General features: G+C 50.4%; 2 protein-coding genes across 2 annotated transcripts in view; both read left to right on the forward strand.

Moving 5' to 3' along the window:
- The window catches only part of PMS2 (PMS1 homolog 2, mismatch repair system component), a 52097-nt gene extending 42030 nt beyond the window's left edge, over positions 1-10067 (forward strand). The window contains exons 11-13 of the mRNA XM_058442803.1: positions 2310-2410; positions 3268-3437; positions 7498-10067. Of these exons, the coding sequence (XP_058298786.1) occupies positions 2310-2410; positions 3268-3437; positions 7498-7641 (415 nt within the window). The 3' untranslated portion in view covers positions 7642-10067. The remainder of the gene's footprint in view (positions 1-2309; positions 2411-3267; positions 3438-7497) is intronic.
- A 367-nt stretch (positions 10068-10434) lies between these two features.
- LOC116810853 (radial spoke head 10 homolog B-like) overlaps positions 10435-13218 on the forward strand; it is a 41167-nt gene continuing 38383 nt past the window's right edge. Inside the window, 2 exon segments of the mRNA XM_058442813.1 lie at positions 10435-10492; positions 12763-13101. Coding sequence (XP_058298796.1) covers positions 12848-13101 — 254 coding nt within the window. The 5' untranslated portion in view covers positions 10435-10492; positions 12763-12847.

Here is a 13218-nt window from a genome sequence, read left to right on the forward strand (position 1 = left end):
GAATTGTTTTTATTCTCAGTAGGAGGCAATGGTAATAATAGACATTTAGTAAGCTACTTTATATCCCTTCCCCGTTCCTCTTAATAGAGGTTTTTTGTTTTTGTGTTTTTGAGACAGAGTTTCACTCTTTCGCCCCGGTTGGAGTGCAGTGGCGTGATCTCGGCTCACTGCAACCTCTGCCTCTCGGGTTCAAGTGATTCTCCTGCCTCAGCCTTCCGAGTAGCTGGGATTACAGACACCCGCCACCACACCTGGCTAATTTTTGTATTTCTAATAGAGAGGGAGTTTTGCCATGTTTGTCAGGCTGGTCTCGAACTCCTGACCTCAGGTGATCCACCCGCCTCAGCCTCCCAAAGTGCTGGGATTACAGGCGTGAGCCACCATGCCCGGCTGAGGTCTTGTATTTTTTAGCCATTTGGCAAAGATAACCTCTCGTCTGTGACATTTCAAGTTGGCCAGGTAATCACAGATCACTTAGGGTCCCAGATGGGCCACACTTCAAGATTAAAGGATAAAGACCCAGTTTCACCCTGCCCTGCCAGCCCCTGCGTCGGGTGGCCCTGTTGACCTCTGTAGCTTTTCCCGTTCGTCTTGTTCCCTGTACTCAAGCCTCTCTGGCTGTCTTTCTTTTTCCCTTGGCAGGCCTGATGAATCCCTGTGTGGCCACAAAGCAGAATGAAGGATATCTTTATGTGTGGCTCTGCAAACATCAGCGGTCCGTCCTGGTGCTTGGCACAGATTGCTGTCTGTCTAGAATACTTGTCCTGCACCCTGCACACACTTCTCCCCCATTACCTGATTAACTCTCTCTTATCCCTAGACTCAGCTCAAAGGTCACTTCCTGACCCCAGGGTGAAGTCTCTCTTATGACACTGGGTGCTTTTTCTTCCTGACCTTCCTGTCGTTTGTCATCATAATTGACTTGCCTGAGTATTTGCTCAACATCTTTCTTCCCCGGTAATCTGTTGGCTCCAGGACCAAGCCTGTGTTTGCTCACTGGCTGTCTCCTGCCTCCAGCAGTGTGTGTCTTATCCAGCACTCAGGACTGGATGCAGTGGCTCACACTTGTAATCCCAGCATTTTGGGAGGCCGAGGTGGGAGGATCTCTTGAGCCCAGGAGTTTCAGACCAGCCTGGGCAACATAGTGAGACCCTGTGTCTATCTTTGAAAAAAATAACAAAAAGTTAAAAAAAAAAAAAGCACTCAGTAAATCCAGGAGGAGAGAAGGATGGAGATATAATACAGGCAGAGGAAGGAACAGGATAGCAAAATAAATGCTGTCTGTGGGAGCCGCTGTGGCTCAGGCCAGTCGCCCTGGCACTCGGGGAGGCGAGGCTACACGTTCAAGGCCAACCTGGTCAACATTGATTAAAAAAATAAATGCTGTCTGTTCATTCTGTTTATAAATGCTGGCAATGACCTAATCCAGTGTTTCAAATTCTCTATTAGAAGGAAGAAAAACAGCATTTTTGTGATACTGTTATCCTTAAGGAAAGGATTCAGAAAAAGTGGGAGTCGTTGGGGTGGCAGGCTGAGGAAAAAGCAAACTACTTTTGTAGCTACTTTAACTTTTTTTGTTTTTTTGGGGACAGAGTCTTGCCCTGTTCCCCAGGCTGGAGTGCAGTGGTGTGATCTCAGCTCACTGCAACCTCTGCCTCCTGGATTCAAGCAATTCTAGTGCCTCAGCCTCCCGAGTAGCTGGGATTACAGGCGTGAGCCACCACTTCCAGCTAATTTTTGTTTTTGTGGTTTTTCTTTTTTTTTTTTTTTTGAGACAGAGTCTTGTTGTGTCACCCAGGCTGGAGTATAGTGGCATGATCTTGGCTCACAGCAACCTCTGCCTCCTGGGTTCAAACGAATCTCCTGCCTAAGCCTCCCAAGTAGCTGGGACTACAGGTGTGCGCCACCATGCCTGGCCTAATTTTTATATTTTTAGTAGAGAGAGGGTTTCACCATGTTGACTAGGCTGGTCTCAAACTCCTGGCCTCAAGAGAGCTGCCTGCCTCGGCCTTCTAAAGTGCTGAGATTATGGGCGTGAGTCACCGCATCTGGCCTGTAGCTACTTTAACTTCTAAAAATAACTGTAAGAAAGAGAAAATGGGTCACTTTATTAAGCTGGCGAGAAAGAAAGAGAAAATTAAAAGGAACTTCTCAGGAAGTTTCGTGATACTTAGCTGAATAGTGTTGTTATTCATGTTGTTATTTTGACATGAATTCAAAATACAGTATTGTTGTTTTAATTTCGTTTCTGCTGTAAAGCTAAATGTTTGACTTCAGGATATGGTTTGAATCATTTTTGTGTTTTTCAGACCTCAGACTCTCAACTTAACTGCTGTTAATGAAGCTATTCTGATAGAAAATCTGGAAATATTTAGAAAGAATGGCTTTGATTTTGTTATTGATGAAAATGGTAAGTTATTAATTAGAACTATAGTGGCTGGGAGTGGTGGCTCACACCTGTAATCCCAGCACTCTGGGAGGCCAAGGCAGACGGATCGCCTGAGGTCAGGAGTTCGAGACCAGCCTGGTCAACATGGTAAAACCCCCATCTCCACTGAAAATACAAAAATTAGCTGGGCGTGATGGTGGGCGCCTGTAATCCCAGCTACTGGGGAGGCTGAGGTGGGAGAATCGCTTGAACCCGGGCGGCAGAGGTTGCAGTGAGCCGAGATCATGTCACTGCACTCCAGCCTGGGCAACAAGAGTGAAACTCTGTCTCAAAAAAAAAAAAAAAAAAAAATTAGAACTATATATAGATTCTTGTCTTTTTAGAGCTGGGAATAATCTTTCAGGTCATATAGACCAGTTTTTTTATTTTATAAAAGATGAAAAAGGTTCCCCCAAAAGGCATTTTGTGACTGTCCTTTCTTTCAAATGTTCATTCCTTTTTTTTTTTTTCTTTCTGAGACGGAGTCTTGCTCTGTTGCCCAGGCTAAAGTGCAGTGGCGCCGATCTTGGCTCACTGCAAGTTCCACCTCCCGGGTTCATGCCATTCTCCTGCCTCAGTCTCCCGAGTAGCTGGGACTACAGGCGCCTGCCACCACGCCCAGCTAATTTTTTCTATTTTGTAGTAGAGACGGGGTTTCACCATGTTAGCCAGGATGGTCTCTATCTCCTGACCTCGTAATCCGCCCGCCTCGGCCTCCCAAAGTGCTGGGATTACAGGCATGAGCCACCATGCCCGGCCTCAGATGTTCATCCTAAGTAGCTTTCAAGTGAGACGTGTTTGTCAAGTCATGGATTTTTCTCAAAATTGTATTCTTTTAGCTCCAGTCACTGAAAGGGCTAAACTGATTTCCTTGCCAACTAGTAAAAACTGGACCTTTGGACCCCAGGACATCGATGAACTGATCTTTATGCTGAGCGACAGCCCTGGGGTCATGTGCCGGCCTTCCCGAGTCAAGCAGATGTTTGCCTCCAGAGCCTGTCGGAAGTCGGTAAGTAAAGAAAGCCCGGCTGTCAGCTCAGCTGCTCAAGCTTGCAGTCAAGGAAGGTCTCAGCCCAGCTCCTGGTTTGGTCAAGATTGTTAAATGCCTTTATGATTGCCAGGGGTCATTTTACACAGAGAGCTACATGGAACATCATAGCTGAGCATCTATGTTGTTTGTATTCTCTGTGACCTTGAACTCATAATTATTGCTCTTTTGTTACCTCTGTTAAACGGTATTCTTGGCCGGGCACGGTGGCTCAAGCCTCTAATCCCAGCACTTTGGGAGGCCAAGGCAGGCGGATCACAAGTTCAGGAGATCGAGACCATCCTGGCTAACACGATGAAACCCCGTCTCTACTAAAAAATACAAAAAAGTTAGCCGGGCGTGATGGTGGGCGCCTGTAGTCCCAGCTACTCGGGAGGCTGAGGCAGGAGAATGGTGTGAACCTGGAACGCGGAGCTTGCAGTGAGCCGAGTTCACACCACTGCACTTCAGCCTGGGCGACAGAGCGAGACTCTGTCTCAAAAAAACAAACAAACACTATTTATTTATTTATTTTTTAAGACGGGCTCTCCCTCCGTCACCCAGGCTGGAGTGTAGTGGCACAATCACAGCTCACTGCAGCCTTGACCTCCCAGGCTGAAGCGATCCTCCTGCCTCTGTCTCCCAAGTAGTTGTGACTACAGGCATGCACCACCATGTCCAGCTAATTTTTACATTTTTTGTAGAAACATGGTCTCCATTTGCCCCTTGCCTCAGCCTCCCAAAGTGCTGGAATTACTGGCATGAGCCACCGTGCCTGGCCAGTATTCTATCTCAGAGCTTTCGTTCACTCCAACGCAGTTAGCGTTTGAGGCACCTTGTTCGTCTATGGACCTTATGGGTCATAACAACATTGGTAGATAAAGATTTGCTGCTGCCAGGACTCGGCGACATTAGACAAGATTCTCAGAGTCATCGAGGCAGCAGGTGCTTCCTGGGGTGCCGTGGCTGTCGTTGCACGTGGCATCACTGCCGCTGCTGCGGTTGGTGTGGGAAGGTGGTAGCAGTGGTTACGCCTGCAGTGGGGATTAGCCTGATGTCCAAGAAAAGTGACTCTGTATCAGCTGGCCATTGGGAAAGGCCAGGATGCCATTCCTTTATTTATTCAGCAGTTGCGCCTTGAGCCCCTGCTGTGGGGCCCGCCCTGCTCCAGGTGCTGGGGACACAGAGGTAACAAGGCGGCTGCAGCCCCTGCCCCTGTGGAGCGGACAGTGGGGAGAAATAGGCATCACCACAAATAAACAATGCCTATTAGATGCCAGTAAGCACAGTCAGGAGAATTTTTTTTTTGAGACAGAGTCTCGCTCTGTTACCAGGCTGGAGTGCGGTGGCGTGATCTCAGCTCACTGCAACCTCCGCCTCCTGGGTTCAACCGATTCTCCTGCCTCAGCCTCCCAAGTAGCTGGAACTACAGGCACGTGCCACCACACCTGGCTACTTTTTATATTTTTAGTAGAGACGGGGTTTCACCATGTTGGTCAGGCTGGTGTCAATCTCCTGACCTCGTGATCCACCTGCCTTGGCCTCCCAAAGTGCTGGGATTACAGGTGTGAGCCACTGTGCCTGGCTAAAGCAGAGTTTTAGGACAGGAAATGACTACAGAAAAACATGGTGACCAGGTGAAATGGTGGTCAGGGAATGGCACCTGGGCAGGTGGCATCTCAGCTGCCACCTAAAAGGTGGGATGGAAGTTGGGCGTGGTGGCTCACGCCTATAATCCCAGCATTTTGGGAGGCCAAGCTGGGAGGATTGCTTGAGGCCAGGAGTTAAGAGACCAGCCTGGGCAACACAGGCAGACCCCATGTCTACAAAAAATTAAAAGATTAGCCAGGTGTGGTGGCATGTGCCTGTAGTCACAGCTACTCAGGAGGCTGAGGTGGGAGGATCACGTGAGCCGGGGAGGTCGAGTTCGCAATGAGCCAAGATCACGCAACTGCACTCCAGCCTGGGTGACAGAGTAAGACCTTGTCTCAAAAAAAAAAAAAAAAAAAAAAAAAAAAAAAAAAAGGTAGGCTGGAGCCCTCTTGGGTAAGAACTTTCCAAGTGGAGGAAGTAGCAAGACTGAAGCCAGAGGCTGATTGTGTCCCTGGAGAGGGGAAGGGAGTGAGCAGAGCGGCGTCCAGAGGACAGCCACCTAGAGTGTTGCTGGTCATGCCTAGACCCTGGGGGTCTGTGCTGTGTGTGGCTTGAGCCACTGAAGAGAACAGACCGGAAGGAGTCCCATGATTGCAGCTGCTGGAGAGAGAACAGACTGGAAGGGGTGCCATGACTGTGGCAGCTGGGGAGAGCCCAGCGGCTGGGGGCCACGTGGGGAATGGGTGGGATGGAGCCTGCTGTGCGAGCTTCAGGTGTAATTTACAGCCATGAGATTAGATGAAATGACTCAAAGGCAGAGTTTAATTAGAAGAGGGCCCAGAGTCTGACTTCTAGCCACAGTGTTTCTTGGATAAAGAGCTAATATGGGCTGGGTGCGGTGGCTCACACCTGTAATCCCAGCACTTTGGAAGGCGGAGGTGTGTTGATCACCTGAGGTCAGGAATTTGAGACCAGCCTGACCAACATGGTGAAACGCCATCCCTACTGAAAGTACAAAAGTTAGCTAGGTGTGGTGTCGGGCGCCTGTAATCCCAGCTACTGGGGAGACTGAAGCGGGAGAATTGCTTGAATCTGGGAGGTGGAGTTGCAGTGAGCCCAGATCGCACCATTGCATTCCAGCCTGGGGGACACAGTCTCCCCTCAAACCCCCACCTCGCCAAAATAAAAGACCTACTATGGACCTTCTAGTCCTGGAGTCTGTGAGTGAGAGTGTGGAGCTGAGCTCATAGCCGGGCAGTTTTGACGTCCTGTCTTTAATGTGACTCAGGGGCCCGGGGAACCACAGGCTGCTCCTTCCCTCCCGCCCTGGCCTGCTCCTCCATCTCTGGTGTTGTCACTGCCTGCCCAGGAGGCCCCTGCTCTGAGCCCTGCCCACGCTTCCAGCCCCATCTCCCCACCACGCTTCCAGCCATGTAGCTGCCTTCCAGTTCCACGCTCGCCTCAGTCTCCTCCCTGCCTTACACGCTTTCTCCCTATGCTCCTCTCTACCTGGGTTTGCCACCTTCACCCTTCACCCCCTCCCCACACCTGAGCAGGCCCCCTCGCCTGGGCGTCACCTGTCTTGGTTCTCTGTTGACTTATTGATTGTCTGTCCTCCGACCTGCTGTCACCCCGGCCTTCCGACTGTGCTTGGCACATGGTGGGCCCTCAGGGTGCTGCAGGAAGAAGGAAGGTGACAGAGGGCTTTAGTCTTGTCTCCTCTCCTTCCTGTCAGAGGACCCATGGCAAGAGAGGCAGCAGGGCCAGGGCTGGAGTGCTATGGGCAGCAGGCCGGAGCCCGACAGCGGGGGAGTGAGGGGGGAGTGACGCCTGCACCCATTGGGGGAGATGGTCTCCGGAGTGCCACAGTCCCGAGGCAGGTGTTTGCTTGATGGGCCTGTGCAGGAGGAAGGGAGTAGCAGTGCAGCTGGGGTGAGGAAGGGAGGCATTCGTGCTTGGACGTGGGGGTGCAGGCACAGCCCAGCGAGGGCCAAGTCAGGGGACAGACGAGGAGGGCTTTTATTCAGGTGACAGGGAGAGCCATGGAGCGGAACGACATGACCTAACAGCCCTTTAAAGGTAATCACTGGCTGCTGAGTGGAGAGCGGCCCGGAGGGGTCGCAGTGGAGCAGGGAGGCCTGCAGGGAGGCTGCTGCACCTGCCATGGTGAGAGGGCGGGGTGGCTGCTGAGACAGGTGTGGTCGGCGTCTGGAGTGGAGGCGGTGCCTTGAAGGAGCCACAAGGGGCCTGATTTCACAGAAGGGTGGAGGGCTGAGATCTAGAACCTAGGCTTCTCTGGGGGAAGGTTTTTCAGGGGTTTTTCCGGGAAGGTGGTTTTTGAGCTGTAATCTTGTCCAGTCTTATGTTAGAGAAGAATGCTTCTGAAGAACTGCCATTCTGACGTCAAAAAAAACTATTAAAACATTGAACCATTGTGTCTCGTACTCAGGTGATGATTGGGACTGCTCTTAACACCAGTGAGATGAAGAAACTGATCACCCACATGGGGGAGATGGACCACCCCTGGAACTGTCCCCATGGAAGGCCAACCATGAGACACATTGCCAACCTGGGTGTCATTTCTCAGAACTGACCGTAGTCACCGTATGGAATGATGGGTTTTATTGCCGATTTTTATGTTTTGAAAGACAGGGTCTTCACTAACCGTTTTTGTTTTAAAATGAACCTGCTACTTTAAAAAAATACACATCAGACCCATTTAAAAGTGATCTTGAGAACCTTTTCAAACCAGATGGAGCATTGCTTTAAAAATTTTTTTTCTCTGTGTTTGCATGCACTTGTGTGTTTGTGTGTCCAGGCAATAATATGTTTTATAAAAATAAGAACACTTGGGCCGGGCGTGGTGGCTCGCGCCTGTGATCCCAGCACTTTGGGAGGCTGAGGCAGGTGGATCACCTGAGGTCGGGAGTTCGAGACCTGCCTGACCAACATGGAAAAACCCTGCTTCTACTAAAAATACAAAATTAGCCAGGCATGGTGGCGCATGCCTGTAATCCCAGCTACTCGGGAGGCTGAGGCAGGAGAATCACTTGAACCCGGGAGACAGAGGTTGTAGTGAGCTGAGATCGCGCCATCGTGCTCCAGCCTGGGCAATAGAGCAAGACTCCGTCTCAAAACAAAACAACACAAAACAAAAGCACTTTAGAAGTGACTCAGGCCTCTGCTCTGGCTGGACATAGTTTAGTCTATAACTTTCAACCCTTAACAATAATTAAATTCATCTTTGTTTAATTTCGTAAATTTAAAATTAGGGTCATTTTGGGTTAGTGATTCTCAGCCCTGATTCACATTAAATTTTTAAACAAGGGGGGTTCTCTGCCCAGCTGGAAGAAAATGACTGGTTGGGACATTCCTTTGTGCGGCCAAGGTCGCAAAGTTCTGTCCTCGCAGGGGAACAAAAAGAGTTTGATTTTCCCATAATTTGATGCTGTGATTTGGTTTCCTCAGGGTGTGAACTGTAGAGCATTCCAGTTACTGGCCTTGAGTGGTTCTGGGAATATAAGAATCCCTGTCTGTCTTTTCAAATAGTTTTCATGGAACCTTGTCCTGTTTGAACTGGGCTGAAAATGGAAGTAAAGATGCCCTCTTGGGGGCCCAGAGATGACAGATGTGGCTCCCCCTGCTGCCCCCACCCCTTCCCCAGACTGTGGGCGGCTCCCCTTCCTGATTTAGAATCCCTTAGATGGAGGAGGCAGTACAGTAGTAACTGTGCCATCGTGTCTGGCACTGTGCTGGCGTGGTCTGCAGGATCCCACTTACGAACTCTGCAGATTGGGAGCTGTGGCAGGATAACAGCCCCCAAGACAGCTGTGTCCTAATCCCCAGAACCTGTCACCACGCTGCCTCATATGGCAGAAGGGACCCAGCAGGTATGATTGCATGAAGGATCTTTTTTTTTTTTTTATTGAGACGAAGTTTCGCTCTTGTTGCCCAGGCTGCAGTGCAATAGCATGATCTCTGCTCACTGCAGCCTCTGCCTCCCAGGTTCAAGTGATTCTTCCACCTCAGCCTCCTGAGTAGCTGGCATTACAGGTGCCCACAACCACACCTGGCTAATTTTTGTATTTTTAGTAGTGACAGGGTTTCACCATGTTGACCAGGCTGGTCTCGAACTCCTGATCTCAGGTGATCCGACTGCCTCAGCCTCCCAAAGTGCTGGGATTACAGGTGTGAGCCATTGTGCCTGGCTGAGTTAAGGATCTTGCAATAGATTATCCTGGATTGTCTGGGTGGGCCCAGTCCATTGGGTAAGTCCTTCAAAGGTGGGAGACCTTTCCTTGCTGGCCAGAGAGAGGAGGCATTGCTGGTCTTGGAGATGGAAGGAGGTACCACTAGTCAAGGACTGCAAGCAGCCTCTAGAACAGGGATTCCCACACCCAGGCCACGGACCAGTAGTGGTCCACGGTCTGTTAGGAACCAGGGTGCACAGCAAGTTAGGGGCCGGCAAGGCAGCGAAGCTTCATCTGTATTTATAGCCACTCCCCATGGCTGGCATTAGCACCTGAGCTCCGCCTCCTGTCAGATCAGTGGTGGGCATTAGATTCTCATAGGAGCACAAACCCTATTGTGAACTGCACATGCGAGGGATGTAGGTTGCACGCTTCTTATGAGAATCTGATGCCTGATGATCTGTCACTGTCTCCCATCACCCCCAGATGGGACTGTCTAGTTGCAGGAAAACAAGTTCAGGGCTCCCACTGAGTCTCCATGATGGTGAGTTGTATAATTATTTAATTACATGTTACAATGTAATAATAGTAGAAATAAAGTGCACAAATAAATGCAATGCGCTTGAATCATCCTGAAACCATCCCTACCCGACCCCTATCCGTGGAAAAATTGTGTTCTGGGAAACCGGTTTCTGGTGCCAAAGAGGTTGGGGACCACTTCTGGAAAAGCTGGAAAAGGCAAGAAAACAGATTCTCCCCCGGAGCCTCTGGAAGGAACCAGCACTGTGGGACTAATTTACATACTGTAGGGTAATAAATTTGTGTTGCTTCAAGCCACTAAATTTATGGTAATTTGTTTGCTGCAGCAATGGGAAAACTAATGCCTGCGTTATTCCTATTTTATGATGAAGCAGTTAGCAGAGCTGGGTAAACCCTGGCCTGCTGCCTGCAGCGCCCAGCCTTTCCCCCTGGCCTTCAGGACCAGCAAGGGCGGGACACCTGCTTGGCGCTGGCTCGCGGCCCCTTTAAGAGCACAGGGTGGGCCTGCCGGCGTCCTCGGTTGCCTGGAGACCGGAGCCGGGTCTGGGACGTGGAGAGCCCAGCAACACCTCCGCCGGAGCCCGGCGAGGTCTCTGGACTCTTGGAGCGAGGTGAGCTCCCCAGGCCGCGGTCCTGCGTACACCGGGACAGCCGTGGCGACCGGGTCCTGCTCCTTCCCGGCCGGACTGACGTGGCCTTCCAGGACCCGAGCACGTGCGTGATGGGCGAGGAGGGCCTAGGCGGGCGGACCAGTGCAGGGAGCCGATTCTTCCCGGCTCACCGTAGACACAGGAGAGAGACGGCCTCTCTTTAAGCCCAGGAGAACAGAGGAAACATTAGCAAACACGCACTGAGCAATGAAATTGGCTTGATTTGTAGTTCACTTATTTGTAGGTCACTGACAGAGGACCGAAAAGCTCGTGGTAAAGGCCCCTCTAAATTTAGAGGTGAGAGCAGCTTGGGCTAGGGGACCCAGGGGCGGCTTCGCTGAGACAGTAGTCAGGGGCGGGAAGGAGCAAGGTGGTGTTGGAAGGAAGAGAGAAGGCTTGGAAGGCTTGGCCGGGCGCGATGGCTCACGCTTGTAATCCCAGCACTTTGGGAGGCCAAGGCGGGCAGATCACGAGGTCAGGAGTTCGACACCAGCCTGCCCAACACAGTGAAACCCCATCTCTACTAAAAATACAAAAATTAGCTGAGTATGGTGGCAGGTGCCAGTAATCCCAGCTACTTGGGAGGCTGAGGCAGGAGAATCACTTGAACCTGCAGTGAGGTTGCCGTGAGCCAAGATCCTGCCACTGCACTCCAGCCTGCACGACAGGGCTAGACTCTGCCTAAAAAAAAAAAGAAAAAAACAAACAAACCAAAAAAACCAGAACTGGGCCGGGCACCCACACCCGGTGGCTCACGCCTGTAATCCCAGCACTTTGGAGGCTGAGGCGGGCGGATCACGGGGTCAGGAGATCGAGACCATCCTGGCTAACACGGCGAAACCCCGTCTCTACTAAAAACACACAAAAAATTAGCTGGGCATGGTGGCGGGTGCCTGTAGTCCCAGCTACTCAGGAGGCTGAGGCAGGAGAATGGCATGAACCCCGGAGGCGGAGCTTGCAGTGAGCCAAGATCGCACCACTGCACTCCAGCCTGGGCGACAGAGCGAGACTCCGTCTTAAAAAACAAAACAAAACAAAAAAACCCCACAGAACTGGCGATGGATAATACAGGACCGCGAATCCAGGTCTTGCACACTTTACAATGCTGACCTGTAAGGAGAGGGGCTTATTTTTATTTATTTATTTATTTTTGTGACAGAGTCTTGCTCTGTTGCCCAGGCTGGAGTGCAGTGGCGTGATCTCTGCTCACTGCAACCTCCATCTCCTGGGTTCAAGCAATTCTCCTGCCTCAGCCTCCTGAGTTGCTGGGATTACAGGCATGTGCCACCATGTCTGGCTAATTTTTTGTATTTTTAGTAGAGACGGGGTTTCACCGTGTTAGCCAGGGTGGTCTCGAACTCCTGACCTCGTGATCCACCCGCCTCGGCCTCCCAAAGTGCTGGGATTACAGGCGTGAGCCACCACGCCCGGCCGGAGAGGGGTTTTTAAAGTATGAATTGGCTGCATGCAAGACCTGAGAGGTGCAGTAGCCTTTTTCATGTATAGGATTACCTTTCAAGAAACAATGCTAGACAATGATTCCAACTTAAATAATTTTTAGGGCAAGGTACAGTGGCTCACACCTATAATCCCAGCACTTTGGGAGCTGAGACAGGCAGATTGCTTGAGCTCAGAAGTTCCAGACCAGCCGGGGCAACATAGCAAGACCCTGTCTCCACAAGAAATTAGCCAGGTGTGGTGATGCGTGCCTATGGTCCAAGCTACTTGGGAAGCTGAGGTGGAAGGATCACCTGAGCCTGGGAGGTTGAGGCTGCAGTGAGCCGTGATTGTGCCACTGCACTCCAGCCTGGATGACAGAGTGAGACTCTGTCTCAAAAATTGAAAACTTTTAGGAACAACCAATGCAATGTTGAGGTTGTATTTTTATAAACTGATGGTACTTGAAACTTGTAATTATTATTATTTTTGAGACAGAGTCTTGCTCTGTTACCCAGACTGGAGTGCAGTGGTGTGATCACCACTCACTGCAGCCTCGACCTCCCAGGCTCAAGCAGTCCTCCCACCTGAGCCTCCCTAGTAGCTGGGACTACAGGCATGTGCCACCATGCCTGGCTACTTTATTTTTATGTTTTGTAGAGAGGGGGCGTCTCAGTATGTTGCCTAGGCTGATCTCGACCTCCTGGGCTCACATGATCCTCCCACCTCGGCCCCCTCAAAGTGCTGAGATCGCAGGTGTGAGCCACCACACCCGGCCCTGGTAACTAATTTTTCAGACTTTGGCAGGAGAATGATAATGACATTGTGTTGTAAAACTAAAATTTTAACTACAAATGAAAACCCCAAGTGTTTGGAGATGTAATTTTTATTTTTCAGATAAAACTCATCAGTGCTTTGAAACAAGCAGCTCTGAACCAAAGAAATCATTTGATTCAAGTAACCATTGGATCTTCCCAAGGCAATGGTGAAAGAAAAGAAAAAAGCAGACAAAAAAGGGGAGAAGTCTGCCCGCTCTCCCTCATCTCTCTCTGATAATCTAGACTTTTCCAAACAAGATGGCAACACCACTAAGCAAGAGATGTCCCCAGCTGGTGTCCCATTGCTGGGAATGCAGCTCAACGAAATGAAACCGAAAAAAGACCCCCAAAACGTTCAGCAGAATGCAGATGCCACCCAATCCGAAGAGTCCATTCTGACCAAACTCATAGTGGAAAGGTGATTTTAATGGGGGTGCCATCGGGTATAACACTGCCAGTCAGGCGGTTTATTTTATCTTATTTTGAGATGGAGTTTCACTCTGCCGTTCAGGCTGGAGTGCAGTGGTGCGATCTT

Source organism: Hylobates moloch, unplaced genomic scaffold (genome assembly GCF_009828535.3).
Source record: "Hylobates moloch isolate HMO894 unplaced genomic scaffold, HMol_V3 SCAFFOLD_1, whole genome shotgun sequence".
In the NCBI taxonomy this organism is placed as follows: Eukaryota; Metazoa; Chordata; class Mammalia; order Primates; family Hylobatidae; genus Hylobates; species Hylobates moloch.